This window comes from Lithobates pipiens, unplaced genomic scaffold (assembly GCF_037356315.1).
Source record: "Lithobates pipiens isolate NorthernLeopardFrog02 unplaced genomic scaffold, aLitPip1_a1.2 Scaffold_18, whole genome shotgun sequence".
In the NCBI taxonomy this organism is placed as follows: Eukaryota; Metazoa; Chordata; class Amphibia; order Anura; family Ranidae; genus Lithobates; species Lithobates pipiens.
This window is the reverse complement of record NW_027507758.1, coordinates 276,447,633-276,472,053: the sequence shown is the minus strand read 5'-3', so window position 1 is coordinate 276,472,053 and position 24,421 is coordinate 276,447,633. Positions and strand designations below refer to the sequence as shown.

The 24,421-nt window shown below is 41.2% G+C and overlaps 1 protein-coding gene across 2 annotated transcripts in view; it reads right to left on the bottom strand.

The window, feature by feature from the left end:
* The window catches only part of TBC1D32 (TBC1 domain family member 32), a 448,964-nt gene that overhangs the window by 54,187 nt on the left and 370,356 nt on the right, over positions 1-24,421 (bottom strand). For both annotated transcript variants that reach the window (XM_077487027.1, XM_077487028.1), the window contains exons 29-32: positions 21,910-21,973; positions 19,655-19,770; positions 15,392-15,546; positions 8,521-8,661 (exon numbers count right to left, since the gene is read on the bottom strand). In XM_077487027.1, the coding sequence (XP_077343153.1) occupies positions 8,521-8,661; positions 15,392-15,546; positions 19,655-19,770; positions 21,910-21,973 (476 nt within the window). The remainder of the gene's footprint in view (positions 1-8,520; positions 8,662-15,391; positions 15,547-19,654; positions 19,771-21,909; positions 21,974-24,421) is intronic.

The following is a 24,421-nucleotide window of genomic DNA, read 5'->3' as shown; positions in this document are numbered from 1 at the left end:
AACTTACAATTGATATCAGAAAAAGGTCTCGATTAATCCAGGTTTTGTGAAGATTAGGAAAATATTAGTTAGGAATTGCACAGTCTCATACTGGTAGCATGACAAAATCTGTTCTGAGTATTTTATTCTCTGGAGATTGCTAGAAACAAAAGGAATGGTGGGAACCAGTTTAATTATTTCTCCATTGTCAATAATTTTATTTTTGGCATTTTTGCTTATTTTTTTGTTTCTTAACTGCCATGATCCCTACATACTGTATGTTGGTTTTTATACTTTCACTGACAAGTAAACAGTAATTATTTTACACAAAGCAGCCTAGCTAGGATTAATAATGTGTATTTGAGCTTGCCCTATGACAGAAGAACCCCAGTATTTCATTTAGACAGCAGGTATCCAAAAACACATTGGCACCTAGCGTATCTATATATGGTGAGTAAGCTATCTTTGTACTACTACAATAATGTGTGTGCCATTTACATAAAGAACATTTTGAAAAGATGTCAGCAATTGCAGCCTACATGATTTTACCATAACATGTTTTATTTAAAGTAAACATTTCAGGAAAGAAACATGGGGGCTGGAACTGTTGACCTGCATTGGAAAATGCTAATCGTATGCCTATAATGTTTACCCCTGGCTTTGATACTTTCTAAGTTATTATGCCACTGACCTGTAGAGCAGGAATATCAGAGAAAAGTCAGAGGTCCTTGTATGCATACTGGGTAGGGACTCTATGTATTGACCCAAGAGGGTAGGCATATCAGCCTGGAGCCTAGTATTTTCTGAATGATACACCAGCAATTGAAGCCTCCACGCATCTCTTAGGAAAGGTGAGATAACACTTAACAGTCTTAAAGGGGATGTAACCCCTCTCCTATACCCAGAGAAGTGAATAGCCCCAGATGATACACATAGATGAAACAAATCTCCCTACATAAGTTTTATTTGTATATCTGCTGTCTTCAGCTTTATACAGTGTTTATAAAGTGAACATTGTGTTAGATTTTGTTCTTCCTCTTTCAGCTGTGGGAATGGAGTCTGAAAGCTCATTGGAGAAAAGGCACATACACCGAACCTCCCAGCCCTCCCTCCCCCCTTGACATAGGCAGAAGAAGGAAGATACTTGCAGAGCTGTGCTGTGAATAGACCAGCTCTCTGCTCATCTGTTTATAGCACCCACTCCAACATAAATTTCCAGCTGCTTTTATCTCCTGTGTCGGAGAACTTGTCAGAAATTATCATGCTAATACTAGAAGAGCAGCATAAAGACACGGGACTCAGGGCTTTAGAAAGAGATAAGTAAACACTACAGATATATGTGCCCAGGTCAAATATCATGAATCGGGTTTAAATCCGCTTTAAAGCTGGATTCACACTGAAGCACGGAGCGGCTTGCAGCAGGGGCCCAGACCTGAAACGGACCAAAAGACACACAGGGCTCCTGTGCAATTTGCATCAGAAGCCGCTCTAGAGATGTGTGAACCGGCTCCATAGAGAGTTGGTCACAATCTCCTGACATGCGTGGAAACCCGCATCCATTTTGCAATAGTGTGAACCCAGCCTAACACTAATGCCGTGTATACATGGTTGGATTTTCCGATGGGAAATGCTGGATGTGAGCATGTTGTCGGAAAGTCCAACTGTGTTTATGCTCCATGGAACATTTGCTGTCGAACTTTCCACCAACAAATGTTTGCTAGCATGTTCTCAAATTTTCCACCAACAAAACTTTGTTGTCGGAAAGTCAGATTTTGTGTACACAAGTCCGTTGCACAAAAGTCCACGCATGGTCAGAAGCAGAAGTGGCCGGTCTTGTAAACTCGTGTTCGGAATGGAGAATTAACAATTGTGATGCGGAAAATAGGAAATCTCCAAATGCAGTTAAAAATTCTCTTCTTCTTTAATGGGATAATAATGAAGCTGATTTACTGGTGATATTGATGGAGATATTGCAAACAAATTTTCTAATGCTGCGTACACACGATCGGAATTCCGGCCAGAAAAAGACAGATGAGAGCTTTTCATCGGAAAATGCGACCGTGTGTATGCTCTATCAGAATTTAGCTGTCCGAATTCCCGCCAGCCAAAAATTGATAGCATGTTCTCAATTTTCCAGACGGAAAAACTTTCTATCGGTTAATTCCGATCGTGTGTATGCAATTCCGACACGCTAAAAATCACGCATGCTCAGATTCAACTACGAGACAGAAGCTATTGGCTACTGGCTATTGAATTTCCTTTTTCTAGTCGCATCGTACATTGTTGTATGTCACCGTGTTATAAACTATCAGAATTTGGTGTGACCGTGTGTAGGCAAGACAGCTTGAGCCGAATTCCATCAGAATTCCGTCGGGAAAACCATCAGAGCTTTTTCCGACGAGAATTCCGATCGTGTGTACGCAGCATAAGGGTTTTTATTTCAAGTGATATCAAGAATAATAATAGTAATAATAATAGCACAAAATAAAAAACGCAAAAAGAAAAGTGTGAATCAACACTCACCAAACTTCTACTAACACGAAATTAGCAGAAGGAGCCCAAAGGGTGCGGCTAAAGAGCTGAAAAATCACATAGTACGTCTAGTACATCCCTATGTTCATAATTGTTGACCAACATTTGTGTGACCGTGTGTATGCAAGACAAACTTGAGCCAACAACCTTTGAACAAAAATCCATGGTTTTGTTGGTGGAAAGTCCGATTGTGTGTACGCGCCATTACTGGAACAATTTAGGTAATGTATGCTGAATACATGCTCAGTAAAATATAGATCAGGGGTGTCAAACTCAATTTCTTTGCAGGCTACATCAGCATTATGGTTGCCCTTAAAGAGCCGATTGTATGTAAATATATCTATCTACTCCTATATTAAATATTTGCCTCTGCATTCAATTATTACTGGTTTTAGTAATAACTTAAGACTTAAGCTGTGAAGGGCAGGTGCAGACCCGCAAAGAGCCTACTCACACTCCTGTAGCAGATGATGCAAGTCTAAAAAGGAGGGTCAAACAAGAAACTTGATTGGAGACGTTATTGGTTGTGCCATGGTGTTCGATCTGAGCAGTTTCCAATAACATTTCTTATGGGTGATAACAGCGGTGTGCAACCCTCTTTTTCAACTGGCATAGAATTGTTCTTATAATAATTATAACCAGAGCACCCCACTCACCCTTACATTATATGTCAAGAGCCTCCCCCAGGATCAGTCAAGAGTCCTCCACCCTCCTTTACATCACAGTGCTCTCACCCCCCTTACCTTGTGCTGCTGCCAGGAAGAGACTGAGGGCAGAGCTGAGAAACAAAAAGTGCAGGATCTGGGAGGAGGACCAGAGGTGGGCTGAAGTCAGCATGTCTACTAAATACAGATACCAGGGGAGGCTGCACAGAGAGGTGCAGGATCTATAGGAGTTTTGTCCTCCTCTCTGCTGTCGACTGCAGAGACCGGGGAGGGGGGGGGGTTTAAGAGATAAGCCTCTCTACGACTAAACAGAGAAGCGCAGGATATGGTGGAGGAGTTCTGTCCTCTTCTATACTTCTGCAGCTGTAGGAGAGGTATGAGGGTAATATGAAATGGACTGGCAACCCAGATTCAGCATGTGGGCCTTTTGCTTGACACATGTGATATACTGTAGATGAACAGTGCTAAAATAAAGCCCAACTCCAGGTACATCAATTTTTTAATGTTTAAACATTTGTAGATCTTCTTTACTACAAACAGAACAGTCAGCCTTTTTTACCTACAATAATGGTATTCTTTTAGCTCAAATGAGCACTGCCAAAATGTACAACAGGGGCAACACTTTCCACTCCCAGACACACCGGAACTGTATCTATTACTTCTATTACTAACCAACACCAATTCTAGAGTTATGCCTCTGTCCCCTCCCTCTGCTTAGCCATTCATAAACCACAACCACAGTGTCATGACAGGACTATGCTTTAAGAATGACTTAGCAGAGGAGGGGGTGGAGGCACTACATTGGAAATTACTTATAGATAAATTTGGCAACCAGGAAAAAATGGAAAAAAAAAACCAAAACAGACTAACTATGAGTAAGGTCTTGATAGGCTGAAACACATTAGTGTTGGCTCTGTTTGGAATATATGTACTCCTAGGATGAAATAAAGAGAAATTGTATTCATCCTCACCTTGTTGTCGACTATCTGCATGGAAGGACTCTTGTGTTGCGAGGTGAAGACCGCAAGTCAGGCATGGTGAGTGGAAACGGAGACCTCTTGCCGGCCCTGATTGCATGATTGAGTTGCAGTGCCATTATCTTGCATGTGTGTTACCACATTGGGATTGGTGTCAGTAATAGATCCAGTTCTAATGTGATTCTGAACCAGATGTGTGGCTTCTGCTGTGCTTTATAGCAGCACTCAGTGAAGGTAAAAGAAAACCATTGTGATAAGTCAAAAACACTGACTTTACTATCTGTTGATCATCTACAAATGTGAAAACAGGATTTTTGTACTCAGCATAAAATCCTTTTCTTCAAATCCACTGAGGAACACAGTAATTCAGGGACTTCTGGGTTACAGTTCCCTTAAGTGAGGATAGGTTTACCCTACCAACAATCTGCATGCCTCAATTTTGTAAGGAAGTAGTACTGAGAGCATGAAAATAAACACAAAATGGAGCTGCTTGTGTTCCTCAGTGGACTCGAAGAAAGGGTTTTTATGCGGAGTATAAAAAAAAAAACCTTGTTTCTTTCTTGTTTATTGGGGGACACAGCAACTCTTAACTGTCAGTGCATCTAAAAGCAGTCTAACAGAGGGGAAGGCAACATAGCAACACAGAGATCCAGGAGAAAATAGAAAACCAAGAATTGCCTGCAGCTCAAAGAGCCATCTGAAGTATGTAACACCCAGATTTGGCATCAAATTAGCCTTTAACATCTGCCTGGTAGATGCGCAATCCTTGGAAAGTTTCTTGATACCTAAAAATCCAAGAAGCACTAACAGATCTTTCAGAATGCATCTTGACAGAAAATGGTGGAACCCAATTCTTAAGAACATAAGTGGCAGAACCTGGGCTCGAACCTGGGACCTCTTATGTGTTTGGAATTGAATCTTCTTGCTGTGCTATGTGGGACGCTGGACAGCTCCCTGCCTGATCTATTGGAAAACCCTGCCTTGTGTCTTGATTGTTGTTGAACCTTGAACTCCTTGCTCCTCTCGTGAACTTCCTATATAAGCCTTGTCCCTGCACTTCCTGTTCCAAGATTATTGTGGGCTGATTCTGCACCTACTTGAGCTACTTCTACTGCTGTTTGGTAACGACTTTGGCTTGTGACCCCCGACTACAAAACTGTCCAACTGCATCGACCTTGGCTTGTGACCCCAACTACGCATCGACCTTGGCTTGAGACCTCGACTACGACAGGCTCTTCTACACCGACCTCAGCTTGTGACCCCAACACTGATCATTGGTCTAGCAATTGAGACTTTCCAATCTTTCACAGACCTGAGAACTGAGATGGCCTGACGTTGTCGGCCATTGGTCTACACTCATTACAGGTATTCTCCTTATAGAATAATCTGGGCACAACATGGAGACAGTCGCACCTTCAAGAGGAAGTAAACCCTGATGGGTTTACTTCTTTTTTGTCTCCCTGCAAAGGTAAACCATAATGGGCTACTATGCATCACATATTAGCCCATTATGTGTCACTTACCTGACACAGGAGCCAGCGATGTCACCGGTGTCCCCTGTAGTACGGAGCGTCCATCTTCTTCCGGGTATTGCTGCTCCGGCCACTCACAGCGCCTGAGCAGCGATGATGTCACTCCCGCGCATGCGCATGGGAGCCGCCACTAACGGCATATCGTCGTTAGCAGCTGCATGCTGCAAACGGCGATAGTGTGCCTGAGCGCCGCTGACTATGGCGCATGCACCGTAGACGGTGACTTTCTTTTAGTAAATATTTCTTGGACATACAGGCAAGCCTTAATTTAGGCCTACCTGTAGGTCAAAGTAGTTTGTAAGGGTTTACAACCACTTTCATGATCCCTGAGTGAAAATGTTGTCTCACTAACTGAGGTTGTTCAAGGCTTACAAGCACGAGTGCAGGAGTTACAAGAAGAAGTAATTGAATTACGAACACAACTTGCACAGCAACCTCAACAGACAGCTACTAACAGTAGCTTCCCTGCTTCCCTTTGCCTAATAAATTCAATGGGGATCCTAAACTCTATAGAGTCTTCCTGAATCCATGTTGACTGCACTTTCAGCTGCTACCTTACCGATTTGCAACCCCACGCTCCAAGACAGACTTTATTATATCTCTGTTCTTTGAGGCCATGGCCTGGGTTTCCCCATACTTGGAGCAAGACCATGAGATTCTAGGAGATTTCAAGGGGTTTGTGACAACCATGAATTTAATTTCTGATGATCCAAATCGCAACACAACTGCTGAAACTGTTTTACTTAAATTGGAAAAATGTGAGTTCAAACTGACCCAAATACAGTTCTTAGGCTACATCATCTCTCCTGGAGGACTGAACATGGATTCCTGCAAGATCCAAGACATCCTAGATTAGCCTACCCCCAAGAACATAAAGGATGTGCAATGGTTCTAGGGATGCCCCCCCCCCCCCCATTACTCAGGTGACAAGGAAAGAGGCACGCTTCCAGTGGTCCACAGAGGCAGAAATGGCCTTTTCACATCTGAAAACCTTATTCACCAGTGCACTTGTACTGGTACATCCCAACCCAGAACTTCCCTTTATAGTAGAAGTAGATGCCTCCAATACAGCCATCTGAGCAATTCTTTCTCAAAGAATTGGTGAAAAGATGTTATTACAGCCATGTGCATTTTATTCCCGCCAAATGACAACTGCAGAACAGAACTATGATATCGGCAACAAGGAACTTTTAACAATAACAGAAGCCTTTACTGAACGGGGACACCTTTTGGAGGACACCAGCCGAGATTTCAACCGTGTATGGCCTGCCTTAGTTGTACTGTACTATATGGCCTGCCTTAGTTGTTACATGTGTAATACTAGCATCCAGTTAGAAATAAGCTTTCAATATTGGATTACTTTAAGACAAAATCTGACACAAAGCTAAACTATACAACATTTGCTCCTTATACAATGCTCATGCATTAGCCAATTTTTGTTACCTAGGAAAGAGAGACTTCACATTTTCCCATATGTCATATGTTCATAAATATTCCACACACACACACACACACACTCTCTCTCTTCCAGTTCTTCCCCAGCTTGTGTCCCTAGTACAGTGATGGCGAACCTTGGCACCCCAGATGTTTTGGAACTACATTTCCCATGATGCTCTAGCACTCTGCAGTGTAGTGGAGCATCATGGGAAATGTAGTTCCAAAACATCTGGGGTGCCAAGGTTCGCCATCACTGCCCTAGTATATCCTCCTCAAGGGTAAACCCAAATATATTCATATTTACCCGAAACTGTGTTTATAGCCTATATGATTTTATTCCCCATCCTTGCAAATTAACAGTATCTTGCACTTATCCTTAAAATTGGACATCAGGTAAATGAATAAATACACAAGAAAACCCATAAGCAGAACCATTTTTAGCCTGCAGCGGATTTTAATTTCTTTCTATTCAATACTGAGATTTATACAACTCTGCCACACAGCACAGCTTTGTGTGGCAGGCCAAGAGACCTCTTTTTTTCTCTGCCGTAGTTTAAGAACAGGTCTTCTTCCATCCCTACATTGTGAAAAGAAAGTGAGAGAAAAGCAGCAGACTGATGAGCTTATCTTTCAGTCAATCTGTTTTCTCCTCCTATCAGCATGTTCCCTGATTGCACATGAGCACTGCAGCACAACAGAGTCACTGCAGCACAATAGAGTGGCTACTTGTGCTGCTTCTCCCTGTCCCAGCCTGAGCTATACACAAAGCTGATGGTGCCAGATCAAAATAAGGTACTTACACTAATTATATAGAAAAAAAATAATAATATATTATTAAATACAGAGCTGCATTCATGTGTGTCTTTTATATTTGCCTGGCATTCAGCTTTATACATACTTCTGCAGCATAATATGGGTAAATGAAAATAATCCAATGCATCAAGCAGCTTTAGAATGTCCTTGTCACTTTTCTGTATCTTTTTATTAAACAGGTTACAAATAAAAAAAAGTGTGCTTAGTATTTTAGTATTACACACTGGTACATTTTTAGCTGTCTATATTAAAGCAATAAACTTTACTGATCACTGTCTCTCTCCAAGGACATTATCATGCTATGGATATTCAACAATGCAAATAAGAATTGTACTGTGGAATACTAATTGAAATTGTTACAGAGTGTATCTCTAGTTTTAAGAGGGGAGAAACAGGGAGATACTTTTAATTAATATGCATGCAGTCAAAAGTCAGAAAGTAATTATTCAGAGCAATGACTTTAGCATTTTTGGATATCACTTAATGTAGTATTGTATTCACTGGCAGCCCTAATCAAGGCATTACAAACCATGTTTAACACAATATAACAATAATCAGAAAGAAGTTGAACATGTCTAATATTACCTGGGAGGGAGTGAAACCAGACATGCGGAACGCTGAAAAGACAAGTGGCATTTCTGCCTTCATCAACATCTCAATGTAATAAGCAGTGCAAAAATATATCGGGTGGATTCCAGCTTGCGCTATTTCAGCTGGCAGGTGTTTCTGAAACAAAGACATGGATACATGATTAGAATGCTTAAGTAAAAGTGAGCCACGTAAAATCACTATTTGTGTTAGTGCTGTAAGTTGCAAGCTTTATTATATTACAAATTAAGGAGACTGCTTGAAAAAATATGGTTTTATTTTTTTCTGAATGTGTCTGCATTTGTATGATTTGTTTAAAGCGAACCTGTCGAGTTGTCTATGCACAGTAAACTAAGCCCCTGTACAAACGGTCGGAGATTTCCACAACCAAATCCGTCGGATTTTGCCCGTCGGATTTTGTCCGTCGGATCTTGTCCGAAACTGTTGCATACACACGGTCGGACAAAGTTGGCGAAAAATCCGATCTTTCAGAACGTGATGACGTATTTTCGTTACGATGGGACTACATTCAGGCTAGTAGCCAATAGCTTTGATGTAGGAATTTGATCTGAGCATGCGTGGCACTTGGTCCGATCAAAATTCACTACACATGATCGGAGTGTGTCCGATCGGCCCAATTGGTCGGGGAATATTTCCAACATGTTGGAAAATTGGGTCCGACGGATATTCCGACGGAATCAGTCCGATGCATACCACACACAGTCGGATTATCCGACGACACGGTCCGATAGGACACATTCCGACGGATTCTTCCGAGCGTGTGTACAAGGGCTAAGAGGTTCTCTTTGTAGGCCACCTTCTCAGCTACTAACACTTTTCCTGTACTCCTGCCACCCCTTTTGCCTTCTGCAGTTTTTATGCAAAAAGTCCTGAGTAAACTCCGCAATGGTTTGTGTCAGAGCTTGCACAAGGCTAAATTACCTTCCCTCTGTCTCAGAAGGAAGTTCTCTGGTCTGTAGGGGAGGGCTTGGAACTCCCTTCCACAGTTAGTAGGATCAGTAAAGAGTGTAGATACATTCTCTGTGAATGCATTATACAAGGATATAGCAATTCATAGGAAATGTGCACAGCACATGCTCATAGGATAAACTGGATGGACCTGTCTTTATTAAGCCTTACTAACTATTAAAGTGGTGGTAAAGGCAGAAGGTTTTTTATCTTAATGCATTATATGCATTAAGACAAAAAAGGCTTCTGTGTGCAGCAGCCCCCCTCAGCCCTCCCAATATCTACCTGAGGTCCATCTCTATCCAGTGATGTCCACTAGTACCTCGGCCGTCTGGGACTCTCCCTCCTGATTGGCTGAGACACAGCAGTGGGAGCCAATGTTAGCCAATCAGAAGAAAGAGGTAGTGAAGCTGAACCACAGCTTCATGTCTGAATGGACACACAGAGCTGTGGCTTGGGTGCCTCCATAGCAAGCTACTTGTGGCGGGGGAATTCGACAGGAGGGAGGGGCCAGGAGCAGCAAAGAGGGACCTAAGAAGTGGAGGATCCAGGCCACTCTTTTCAAATACACTGCACAGAATTAGGCAAGTATAACATGTTTGCTATTTTAAAAAAAATAAAAAAAAACAAGACTTTACAATCACTTTAAATGTATGTGACTATATAAGTATAAACTCATTCTGAACTTTTCTTTTCATTTTTGAAAGAATAAGGGAGGGTTATAACTCCTGTAATTTGTTTCCCCATCTGTGTTCCACTGGGGAGATTTCCCTTCCTACCTTATTTTTTTTCACGTTCATTCTTGGTGATAATGGTAAACAGGACAAATGGAAAGGGTCCCCCTCCCCCCTTCCATTTCTTCTCCTCCTCTCTCCCTTCCCTCTTTTCTTTCTCCATTTCCCCCTTACCCATTTTCTGTCCACTTCTCCTCCCCCCTTTCCCTTCCCTTTTGTTACCTTTCCTCTCCCCCTTTTTATTCCTTTCCCCTTCCCCTCCTCTTCCCCTTTCTCTTTTCACATTTTTTTTACCTCTCGTCCCCCCTTCTTTTTCCCTTCTCATTTTCTTTTATGTATACTTTAGCAAGATGTAAATATTGATTACTATGAGGGTTTCCTATTCTATGGCAGTACTTTGAACATATGTGATGATTATATACTGATCACACTGATCACATTTGTGTTTTTTTTCCCCTAGTCTATTTTCTAGGTGTTTTTTTTAGCCTTCATTCACATTGAAGCAATTTGTCATGTGATTTGACAGGTTAAATCGCATGACAAGTTGCAGCCTATTGCTGGCAATGGCACTATTCCAATCAGTGCAGTGCCGCACTGATTTGCAAAGGTAGCTCCTGCACTACTTTTGCTGATTTCAGGTGCGACTTCTATAGACATCTGTGCATGAAGCCGCACATATGTCTTTCAAGTCAGACCCGAAATCGCACTGAAATGCGGCTTTGAAACTGTGCAATGTCAGATGAAAGCTGTGTTTAATGTGAAGGAAGGCTTAATGCTGTCCTAATAAATATAATAATAGTATAATTTGTGAATATTTAGTTGCAGGGTTTAGAAGGGTGGCTTTCTGCGAAGCACAGAATACAGGTTTATTTGCAATTTACAGTATTTTGACAAATTGATATGAAAAACTGCATAAAGCCCCTTTCACGTGGACATTCCGATCAGGTCCACCTTTCAGTTTCTCAGGAGGACCTGATCGGGACAGGCAGGTGTCTATTTACACATGCCTACCTACAGGTCCAGAAAAAAAAAAAAAAAAAAGACAGAAAAGGATTGCATTCTCTGTGTGAAAGGGGCCTTATAATAATAAAAATGCATCAGTAAAATGCTGGATCTTATGAGATATCCATTGTTTAACTTAATTGTTATAGTCATGGGTGTGAGAGCCCAGATATAATGCAGTTCTCAGTCTGTGACCCTTACCCTATGTGAAAGCTCTGTATGGAAAGAAACGCATTGTATTGTCTGCTACCAAGTGAAAACAGTATGAATATCACAGCATTTAATACATTTGTACAAGGCATTTAAACAGTAAGTGGCTTCCCCTTTTCTTTGTGAGTATTGTGAAAGCAAAGAATAGGTTTACCTAAAAGTGTATAAGCAGTGGTTTTGTATATACTTTCCTTGTAGAACTATAATTATTTTATGTTTACCACCAGCATCCAAAAAAGTGGTAATATATATATATATATATATATATATATATATATATATATATATATATATATATATATATGTGTATATGTATATATGTATATGTGTGTGACAGTGACAGTTTTTTTGCATGCACATTGATTCACTAATATACTTTAACCACTTAAGGACCGGGCCTCTTTTTCAGACTCTGTGTTTAACATGTTTAAAACAGTTTTTTTTGCTAGAAAATTACTTAGAACCCCCAAACATTATATATTGTTTTTTTTCTAACACCCTAGAGAATAAAATGGCGGTCATTGCAATACTTTTTTTCACACTGTATTTGCGCAGCGGTCTTACAAGCGCACTTTTTTTTTGGAAAAAAAAATCACTTTTTTGAATAAAAAAATAAGACAACAGTAAAATTAGCCCAATTTTTTTTTATATTGTGAAAGAAAATGTTACACCGAGTAAATTGATACCCAACATGTCACGCTTCAAATTTCGCGCCCGCACGTGGAATTGCGTCAAACTTTTACCCTGAAAAATCTCCATAAGCGACATTTAAAAAATTCTACAGGTTGCATATTTTGCTTTACAGAGGAGGTCTATGGCTAGAATTATTGTTCTCGCTCTACCAGTCGTGGCAATACCCTTACATGTGTGGTTTGACTACCATTTTGATATGCGGGCGCTACTCACGTATGCGTCCGCTTGTACGCAAGAGCTCGTCGAGACGTGGGGTTTTAAAAAAAGTTCTTATTTATTTTACTTGATTTTATTTATTTTTACACCGTTTAAAAAAAATTTATCACTTTTATTCCTATTACAAGAAATGTAAACATCCCTTGTAATAGAAAAAAGCATGACAGGTCCTCTTAAATATGAGATGTGGGGTCAAAAAGTCCTCAGATCTCATATTTGTACTGAAATGCAATAAAAAAAAAAAAAAAAGTTGTTTGAAAAAATGACATTGAAAAAAATGTTCCTTTAAGAGGTATGGGCGGAAGTGACGTTTTGACGTCGCTTCTGCCCTCCTATGGTATAGAGACGAGTGGGGGCCATCTTAGCCTCACTCGTCTCCATACCCAGCAGTGTGAAGGGCCCGATCGCCTCCGCCGCTACCGATGGCTCCGGTAAGCGGCAGAGGGTGCGGGAGAGCGGCGGGAGGGGGGGTGGCACCTCTCCCGTCGCCGATCACGGTGATCTCGTGGCGAACCCGCCACAAAGACCACCATTATCCTAAACAGGACCGCCTCCTTTTAAGATAGATATCTCGGTTGTGGCAGCAGTTGCTGCCGTTACCGAGATATCCCTCCTCAAAGTGCCGACGTATATGTATAGGAGGCAGTCGGCAAGTATGGATGTGGGTCGAAAACTAATTTAAGTACTGTGTGTTAATTTTGTTTTAATAGTTTTATTTCGTTTTTCATTATTGTTACAACACAAAGTAGTGTGTTTACAATTAGATTCATTTTGTATAAAGGGTACGATTAACAGAGCCACCTTTATCCTGATCTCCCACCCTAGGCAACCTTCCCCTTCCCAGTAAAAAACCTTCAATGCCATATAATCCATGGATGATCTGCATCATGTGTTTACTTGTTAAAGCAGAACTACAGTTGTGCTCAAAAGTTTGCATACCCTGGTAGAAATTGTAAAGTTTTGGCATTAATATTGAAAATATGACTGACCATGCCAAAAAAACTGTCTTTTATTTAAGGATAGCAATCACATGACGCCATTTATTATCACATCATTTTTTTGATCCTTTTTAAATCATAATGATAACAGAAATCACCCAAGTGGCCCTGATAAAAAGTTTACATACCCTGGAATGTTTGGCCTTGGTATAGACACAGAAGGTGGGATACACAGGTTAAAATGGCAATTAAAGGTTAATTTCCCACATTTGTGACTTTTTAAATCACAATTAGTGTGTGTGTATGAATAGTCAATGAGTTTGTTAGCTCTCACATGGATGCACCAAGCAGGCTAGACACTGAGCCATGAGGAGGTAGAAAAGAACAGTCAATAGACCTGCGTAACAAGGTAATGAAAACTTTACAAAGATGGAAAAGGATATACAAAGATATCCAAAACTTTACAAAGATATCAGGGCCATTTGGGTGATTTCTGTTGTCGTTATGATTTAAAAGGGATCCAAACCTGATATCCAAAACTTTACAAAGATATCAGGGCCATTTGGGTGATTTCTGTTATCGTTATGATTTAAAAGGGATCCAAAAAACAATGTGATAATAAATTGCTTCATGTGATGCTATCCTTAAATAAAAGACAGTTTTTTTTCTGGCATGACCAATCATATTTTCAATATTAAGGCCAAAATTTTACAATTTCTGTCAGGTTATGCAAACTTTTGAGCATGACTGTAAACCCTCCTATCCTTTTCAGCCAAGGAGGCTGCCATCTTGGCCTCTGTTTGATTTGCAACTGCCATGGTGCTGCACATGTGGTCAGTTATGACACCAGCCATTTAATGGTTTGACTGTTTGGTTGAGAGCACAACCAACGTGACAGCTTGCATTCCCATAACTGTTTTTTGCAACTGTTAAATCAATGGGTTTAGTTTCACTTTAACCACTTCAGTTCCGGAAGGTATTACCCCTTCCTAACCAGGCCATTTTTTGCGATATGGCACTGCATTGTTTTACTGGCAATTGCATGGTCGTGGCGACACTGCACCCAAATACAATTGAAGTTTTTTCTTTCTCACAAATAGAGATTTATTTTGGTGGTATTTAGGCTAATATGTATTCTGCTACATATTTTTGGTAGAAAAAAAATCCCAATAAGCGTATATTGATTGGTTTGTGCAAAAGTTATATCATCTACAAACTATGGGATAGATTTACGGACTTTATTTATTTATTATTTTTACTAGTAATGGCAGCAATCAGTGACTTATAGCTGGATTGTGACATTGCAGTCTGACACCAAGTTAAACTATTTGAGGACCAGTGGCACTAATACAGTGATCAGTGCTAAAAACAAATGCACTTTCGTTGTATAAATTACATTGGCAGGGAAGGGGTTAACATCAGGGGTGATCAAAGGGTTAACTGTGTTCCCTGGGAGAGTTTTCTAACTGTGTGGGGGATGGCTTAACTGAAGAAAGACAGAGATCCGTGTTCCTGCTTAGCAGAAACACAAGAGCTCTGTCTTTCTTACTAGAACGGCGATCTGCCTTGTTTAAATAGGAATACCGCCGTTCTGACTTTCTACAAACGATCGCCGGGTTCCCACTGATTGGCTCCCGCTGTGTCCAATCACAGTAAGGGCAGGTCTCCAGCTGACCCAGACCCCAAAGAAGGAGTCACGTACAGGTACCTGATTTTGTGCTCAAGGGCCTCCCTGCTGCAGTAAATGTATGTGGGACGAACCCGTAAGTAGTTAAATAAGAATTCTATACAGGTAATAAAAAACATGACAAGAATATATTTATAAACTTGTAAACATTCAAAATACATTGCACATTAATTAAAAAGAAAAAAAACATAGCTGCCCTCTAAAGCTTTGATGTAGAGAGATTATTTCGAAGTCACCCACAACACACCGTTTTTTTTCACTTTTATTTTTTTCTCCTTTGGATATATAAATACAATAGCTATCACAATAAATATAGTCAAAGCAGTCAAGCAGAAGTGCTTTTATAAAACTGTAATTTCCTATAGAACGAGCACAATGAATTTTAGATTTTTCTTGCTAGTATTTACAAGATTACTTACAGAAATGTGAAGCCGTGGCAGCCAGAGATATGCTGAGACTAGGAGACTGGAAAATTTCTGCAGAAATGTTAATGTTTTTTCGCCGTCTCCTGACATTATCAGGAACATAGAAGATGCAAACCAGTCATGACCAGAATAGCCTCCTTGCAAACACCCTGGGCACAAGAGCAGTCAAGGAAGTTTTAAAGAGAATTTGGATTTTAGCTGACAGCAAATATTTAGCATCTGTTTAGAATTGTGGCTTTACAAACGAAGGCCATGGTAGACCTGCTGAATTTGAAACTAAAAATACTGCTCTATATTTAAAACTGATTACATTACTTTTTACTTGCCATACTTTTCCACATCAAGTACACTCTTTATTCTGGTGCCTCCCTTTCTCCAATTTATTTATAGCTGAAGTTTATCTAAGAAGAAAAAAAAAACCCCTACAGCTTTACTCACATCGCTTACCTGCAGGGCTTTTTTTCTCAGAGAATAGGTGCAGGAACTCCCTCCTGGCGTGAGCCATACCCAGCTCTGAGCACCATCCCTTGGTTACACCCCCTACCCACCTCTAAGCACCATATCCCTTGGTTCCACCCCCTACCCACCTCCCAGTACTGCCCCAACTATCATTTTGTGATGATAAAAAAATTTGTATGAAAATGTGTTCTGGTCTAATAACAAAAATAGCAGTAAAATAGATCACCTGGAGCCAGCAACAATCAATCTCTTGCAAAACAATAGACTCCCCAGCAACAATTGACCATACCCCAGCAACAATATGTACCTCAGTAACAATAGTCTCCACCCCAGCAACAATAGTTCCCCCAGACAGCAACAAACCCCCCCACAGAGCAACAATGGATCACCTACAACAAAATACCCCCCCCCCCCAGCAACAAAAGATCAACCCTAGCAACATTGGACCCTGCAGAAACAACAGATCTCCCAGCAGCCAGCATCAATAGAACCTCCAGCAACAATAGACCCCTCCCTCAATAGTAGATGCCTACCAGCAACAAAAGACCCACCAGCAACAATAGACCCTCACACAAAAACAGATAAACACAGCCAGGATTAGTGTGATTGTTAAAACAAGTAACACTTTATTCTGATATATTTACATAAAAGTGTGTAAAGTGAAATATCAGCGCTAACCCAAACAGCGTGATAATGAAAAAAAGAAACAGGTGCTTTTAGAAAAAGCCTAAATATTTAGCTAATAGAAATGTATAAAAAAATAAGCGTGCATCCCAAAGAAACATTTACCTTAATGCAAAAGGAATAAATTCAGCGACATTTAGCCCTGGTTCACATTGATATGATTTGACATGCGATTTGAAATGTCAAATCGGCAGCAATTGCACCGTCCTTCAAAAAGTCGTTTCTGTACTTCTTTTTGAGATTTCAGGCTGTGATTTACCTGCACAGATGTCTGAAATCATGGCCGAAATCAGGACTGACATGTGGGAGTGAAATCATGCGAGTTCAGCTGAACTCGCATGGCTTTATTCCCGCAACTCAGTGTGAACCTGGGCTCAAACACCTTTTCAGTCTGGGGCATTTTTCAGGTGCTTTAGCGCTAAAAATAGTGCCTGTAAAGTGCCTGAAAAATGCCTCATCTGCAGTCCCAGTGTGAAAGCCTGAGTGCTTTCACACTGGGGCAGTGCACTTGCAGGACGTTAGAAAAAGTCCTGCAAGCAGCATCTTTGGGGCGGATTGTGAGCAGTGTATACACCGCTCCTGCCCATTGGAATGCATGGGCAGCGCTGACAAAGTGCCTGCAAAGCGCTTTGACAGCAGCGGTGCTACACGGGTGCTTTTAACCCTTTTTAACCACTTCTAGGAGGTGAAAAGTGCCCTGCTCCCGCCCAAATAGCGGCGCCATAGCGCTGCTATAACAGAGCTAAAGCGTTGCTAAAACTAGCGGGGCTTTACTGCTTCCGCCCCCCACCGCCCCAGTGTGAAAGGGCTCTTAGAGATAAATTCACATAAAATTATACAAATAAAAGTCCATATGTGCTCATAGAAGTGACAAACTTGATGTGTTCAGCAGTGGTCATTGACATCACCACGCACCAGCTGGCTGGCTTGAGCCATGGAGGTGTTTTGTACTTGGATCCGTGATTTTGGATGCGTCTACATTTTTAAAATAAATCTATTGAGATACTGCACCATGAAGCCTCTTCCCTTTACTTTATGACGCATCACATTATCGGAGATTATCTGGATAAGCCTCCTTCGTGTCTATGAGGATTTCAGGAGTTTCAATAGCCCACAGCGGGAGAAAGGATCCCTGACTGGAATTGCCTGAGGAGGAGATCCCTAGCTGGCTGATTTCTGCATGAGCATGTATGATCTCTATAATTTGAGATCTAACATCTCTGGTAAGCGGCGCTGATTTTTTTTTTTTAAGGAGCACCGGGTGAACACATCGAGTTTGTCACTTACTTCTATAAGCACATTGAGGAGCACCTATGGACTTTTTATTTGTATAATTTTATTTGAATTTATCACTAAATGTCACTGAATTTATTCCTTTTGTAATAAGGTAAATGTTTCTTTGGGATGCATGCTTATTTTTTATACACTTACATAAAAGTATCTTGCAAGCTGCACACAGGGTGGATGTGGGATCACCAACTGAGCAGCCAGCCATCACAAGGGATGAGAAGACCACTGTAGGGATAAGCTCGGACCCACCCTGTGGAGATGTATAATCGGCAGCATATCCAGTTCCCACAGAGCTAGCACAAGACCGAATACAGGATAGGGGCTGGCAGCAATGCATTTCCAAGGCCCTGCCTCCTTCTTCAGGCCTTGTTTAAATAGTTTTGAATTACATCTTGTCCCACCCCCCCCCCCCCCCATCTGTTATTGATTCCTTATGAGCTACCTCATACCTGCCTAGCTACCAGTGAGAACTGACTCACACACTACCTGCCAGTTCTATGTGATATATTGCTTTGTACACAAAAGCAGATCCCTACCAGTGACAATAGATCCTCCAGAAGCCTGTATCAATAGACCCTCGAGCACACTCCACACCCCTTGCTATTACATACATTCAGTACTGAACCTGTATTGAAGGATGCCCCATGTTGCAGCTGGATTCTGGAGAGATCTTCACTACATGAATGTCTATTTACTTCCTGTCAATGAACTTCCAGCACTGCAGTGGTTAACAATTTCAGGTCTTCACATAGAATAGAACTACAGATGGTGCATCAGGGACATGCCCCTCATTTCTCTTCCTCTACTAAGAATTTTTTTTTTCATTAAACTTACTGTAGCACAATCTGTGAATGTGTCTGATCAGTCTCCTCCGTTCACATATTGTGCTAAAACAGTGTAATCAATGAAATAACTTTGCTCAATGAAGGAGAGAGGAGGGGACATTTCCCTGTTGAACTATCTGTACTGCTGTTCTGCCTGAAGACCCACAGCTTTTTTTTTTTTTTGTTTTATTCGTATTTTATTAGTGAATAAAGATTTTCTGACAAAAAATTCAGAGCTTCAACTTGCAATTGGCAATTAATTAGGTGTATGCAATGTGATAGGAATACAATCTGTTTATGTTTTACCATTGAGATACTTTCACCCTATGGTGAGTCCATTCAATTACATCTACTGTCAGTTACAACGCTAATGTACAGACGTATATTGTTATAGTAAATGTCCAAGGTTCATTAAGCAGGTATCAGAAAAATGTCAATCTACTAATACCTGTATTCACCATAGTGAGCTCTCTTAAAAGGGTAATTACACCAAAAAATATTGGTACTTCTGCCACCCTGTTGCTGGTTACAAGGTTAAGTCTGGTGGAATGAATCACCAGTTGCCCTCTTTTACCTACTGGGGATTTCAATAGTCAATTTTTTTTTCTATATTTACTGGCTCTATTTTCCTTCAACTTGGAGTTTTAGGTATACCTATTTCGAATCTGTCTATGACCAGCTTTAGCATTAAACTACACAAAGATAAAAAGGCTAACAAAGGCTTTTGTAGCTTATGCTACTAATGCTTTTCCACACCAGGCAATCATTTGGGATTTTGCAGCTTTTATCACTAGGCTAAGTGAAATAAAAAAAAAGTACCAATATGCTACAGTAGTGCCCAGAGACACTAAGAAAATCATGCTCAACTGGACTGAAAGGGATCATGCAAAATGTATATAGACCCATATGAGCGTAAACCTAAGCACAGTCATATTTCCTGGATAGCATTAGAGGTTCACTAAATGGTGGCACTTGCCCAACGATTTCTATAAAAGGATACTCAGAGGAGAGGTAACAACTACTTGCTGTTGTTGAAGAAAATTCTCACACTGTAGCAGTAGATGTGTGAGATTTTGTTCACTGCTGCTGTCCAAGAGATTTAAATGGCTACCATACCTAGAGGAAATAACAGAAATAGTCACTAGATTATGGATAGTAGTATCAACAAATTGCAGATCCATTTGAACAACTGTTTAAAATGGATTTCAGGATGTCAAGAAACATGGAAGCAAAAGTACCACCATAGCAGGTCATGGGATACTTTGAAGCACAGAAGCAAGAAAGACATGGGCAGAGCTCCCTAGATCAGAAAGACCCATATGTGGCATAGGGGTTATGTGACATAGGTGACATAACTGACATATCAGCATGGATGTCGCACCACTTCCTTGAACTAAATCTCTCTAAAACTGAGCTATTAATACCCCCCCACCCGTGCCCCCCCCCTCCATGACTTTTCCATCAAAATAAAAATCAACAATGCAACCATTGGTCCCTCCCCTCATGCCTGGGTACTAGGTGTATCCTAGACACTGACTTGTCATTTCAGCCTCAAATCCAATCGTTATCAAAAGTTTGTAGAATTCACCTCCGTAACATCTCTAAAATTCGCCCCTTTTTAACAAATGAAACCACCAAGCTCCTCATTCACTCTCTCGTTATCTCTCGCCTTGAGTTATTGCAACTCCCTTCTCATTGGCCTGCTTCTCCATAGGCTATCCCCTCTTTAGTCTATCATGAATGCTGCTGCCAGACTTATCCACCTTACCAACCGCTCAGTGTCTGCCAACCCTCTCCTCCAATCCCTACACTGGCTTCCAATCACCCACCAAATTAAATTCAAAATACTAATCACAACATACAAAGCCATTCAAAACTCTGCCCCGAGCTACATCACCAATCTTGTCTCTAAATATCACCCAAATTGTACTCTCCGCTCTTCTCAAGACCCTCTCATCTCCTTCTCTCATGCTCGTCTCCAGGATTTCTCCAGAGCCTCTCCCATCCTCTGGAACTCGCTACCTCCACCTGTCCGGCTATCCCCTACTCTTGCTACCTTCAGGCGACCCCTAAAACCCATCTCTTCAGGAAAGCCTATCACGTCTCTAATCTTTTACCACTTCCATCAGCTCATTCCCCACAGTTACAACCTTTTGTATCACCTGCCCCACCCTATTATATTGTAAACTCTTCTGAACAGGGCCCTCTTAATCCTCTTGTATTTTATTGTATTATAACTGTATTGTCTCCCTTTTATATTGTAAAGCGCTGCGTAAACTGTTGGTGCTAAATAAATCCTATATAATACTAATAATGGGGGTTGATTTACTAAAGGCAAATAGGCTATTCACTTTGCAAGGCAATTTTTCTCTTAGCATGGTGTATGAAATGAATCTCCACTGATTCCATCTTCTTCTTTGTACATCATTAGTGATTCTTTGCAAACTGAACTTACAGCCTATTTGCCTTTAGTTAATAGACCCAGAGTGTAGAACTGTATAAGGGGCTGCATTTTTTCAAACTAAAAAAAACAAAAACCTTCATCTTGCCTATGGATGTGTATTGCTTTTGTTGTGGTGCACTGCCAAAAAAATAGTACATGAATTATTGTTTGGCAACACACCACACTGCAAATTAGTAAGTTGCTGTGTGTTGCTCTAAATTAAAACATACATCCTTTGGCCAGGGAAGTTGGGGCGCCCAGTCAGAACACAATAGCACAGCAGGGGAGGTCGCTCTACTAACATTGCTTGTCTTAGTACAGTGACTTGCCAGTTTGTTTTTTTCGTTCAGCCCACTGGGTTGAACAAAAAGAACTGCCTGTGTGTACCAGGCTTAAGGAAAACTATAAGGCTCCATTCACACTTGGACAACTCCAAATTGCACCGACTTAGGTGCAACTTTGAAGCAACTTTGGATGGGTGCAACGTGGATACAACTTTGACCAGTGATATGTACAACTGTTGCATTGTATAACATTCAGGTATGACTTTCATGCAACTTTTGAGGGTTAAAATTGAAGTCTATGACCCCCAGGTTGCATGACAAGCTGCACAAGTGTGAATGGAGCTGCGTGCTTCCAAGCTGCATTCCTCCTGTTTACATTTAGATTGTTAAATTTTAATACTGTTAAATTTTTTTTTTTTTTTACCAGCTGTGACTTCCGTAGCATTAAACGGCTGTATTTTTCTAACGTTGTCTGGAATATAATGGTAAACCATATAGAATAATCTGATAAAAAGAAAAAAAATTTACCTGATAACCAACTTTACACCAAGCTGCTGAGATGAAGAGAGACTTCCACTCTTGATGTTCGTATCTAAGCAAAATTAAAAATGGTTTAAATGTCAACACATAGGAGACAGTGTGCTAATCTGAAAAAGTTATTTACTCACAAATACTGCTCCTTCCTGGGTATAAAAATGAACTTTTAAATGAAATATTTTATGATGGTAATTAAATTGTAATTCCGGCCAAAACCTTTCTAGTTATGGATATATTTGGGAAAGGTTGGAGCTTCTGTTTTGTTTTTGCTGCTATATTCTGCTATATTTCCCCCTGATTTTCTGTGCTGTCATAAAAGATATCTTTAAAAGTGTCAGAAGACACAAACCGCAATAACACTATTTTACTGTTGTGAGGAAAGGTTAGACCCTTTATCAGGTTTATATTGTTGTCTGTGTCCCTAAGGAAGTGACAAGACCTTTACTTAATGAGGGTGCAGGCAGCCAAAAGTTCCAATTTTTGAACTTGCTATCTGAAAATTTCATGGGGAGACAGGTTGTTGTAATACATTGATACTAGTAAAGAGATAAAGGAAGTCAAAGGATTTTCAAAGAAGCCCACTAACATTTTGTACTGGTTAGTATACAATTTCTAATTGCAAAAATATTTTTATATTTCTACATTTAAACAGATCACTCAGTTGCTACAAAACTATTTAGGTGATGGTCTAAATGAGTTAGGTAGCTTAAAATAATTATTGTGTTTTTAAAGTGGTATTAAACCCAAAAACAAACAGTTAATATAATACAGCTTACCAATTATGAGATACGATGGCTGCATTTGTTTTGTTTTGTTTTTTAGGCTTTCTTTCACCAGATTTTCATCTGGTGATCCCACCAATAAGTCTGTTTTTCAACAGAAAAGATCTCTTGCAGAGACAGGGGTGAGACAGGCCATTTAACACTGAAAAGGGTGCTTAACCAGTTGCCGACCGCCTCACGCCGATATACGTCATCAGAATGGCACGGGCAGGCATAAGCACATAAATGTACGTCCTTGCCTTCCCGCGGGTCGGGGGCCCGATCGGGCCCCCGCCCGGTGCCTGCGGCGGTCGGTATTCGTTCGGGAGCGATCCCGGACGAGGGGACGGCCATTCATTCATGGCCACCCCCTCGCGATCGCTCCCGACGAATGAAAATCCCCCGTGACATCACTTCCTCTCCTGTAATGTAAACACAGGAGAGGAAGTGATGTATTCTCTCCTCGTGTCGGTCTTTTTCGTTCCGGCACCGAGGAGAGAGCATCGGTGAGTTGCACCTAACACTACACTAACAGTAGAACACGCCAGGCACACTTTTCACCCCCCTGATCACCCCCCAATCACCCCCCAATCACCCCTGCCCCCCCCAGTCACAGTGACACCAAGTGCATTTTTTTTTTTTTTAATTTTTTTTTTTTTTTTTTTGCATTGGTGTCATTTGTGACTGTAATAACTGTTAGGGCAGTTAGGGCTAGCCCCCTTTAGCTCTAGGGTGCCCCCCTAACCCCCCCAATAAAGGTTTAACCCCGTGATCACCCCCCGTCGCCAGTGTCACTAATAAGCGATTTTTTTCTGATCGCTGTATTAGTGTCACAGGTGACGCTAGATAGGCAGGTAAGTATTTGGGTTCGCCGCAGCTTTTTATAGCGTCAGGGACCCCCATATACTACCGCATAGCCCCCTGATTGCCCCCCAGTTAACCCTTTCACCAGTGATCACCATATAACTGTTACAGGTGACGCTGGTTGGTTAGTTATATTTTTTTGTTTCAGGGCACCCGCCATTTATTACCTAATAAAGGTTTAACCCCCTGATCACCCGGCGGGTGATATAAGTTTTTTAGGGTCAGATAAGGCCTGCGTCGCCCCAGCGTCAGGTTAGTGCCAGTACCGCTAACACCCACGCGCAAAGCATACACCTCCCTTAGTAATATAGTATCTGATCAGATATATATTAGCGTTGCCAGCATTTTAGGTTTCCCAAAACGCATTGTTAGCGGGATCAGCCCAGATACCCGCTAGCACCTGCGTTTAGCCCCTCCGCCAAGCCCAGCCCAGCCCACCCAAGTGCAGTATCGATCGATCACTGTCACTTACAAAACACAACACACATAACTGCAGCGTTCGCAGAGTCAGGCTTGATCCCTGCGATCGCTAACAGTTTTTTTTGTAGCGTTTTGAAACAGTCGCTGACAGGCTAGGTGCTTTTTTACCTGTGAGTCTCACTAGTGTACCCCTAAATTTAGAGCCCAAAATGGCAAAGCGAAGGTACACTAGTGATGAGGCCTACACGTTTCTGAGCATGACAGATAGTGAAGAGGACGTCACTCATCTGTCAGATTCAGGCTCAGAATACGATCCTGTAGAGGACAGCGGCTCCATGACAGATAGCTCTGACGACGGAGATGAGGCCGCTGTTAAGAACAGGTGTGCCCAATCCCGTATGTATTCTGTTGTTGAGGTGCAGGAACCGCAGGTCACTCGTATGGAGCAGAGACATACT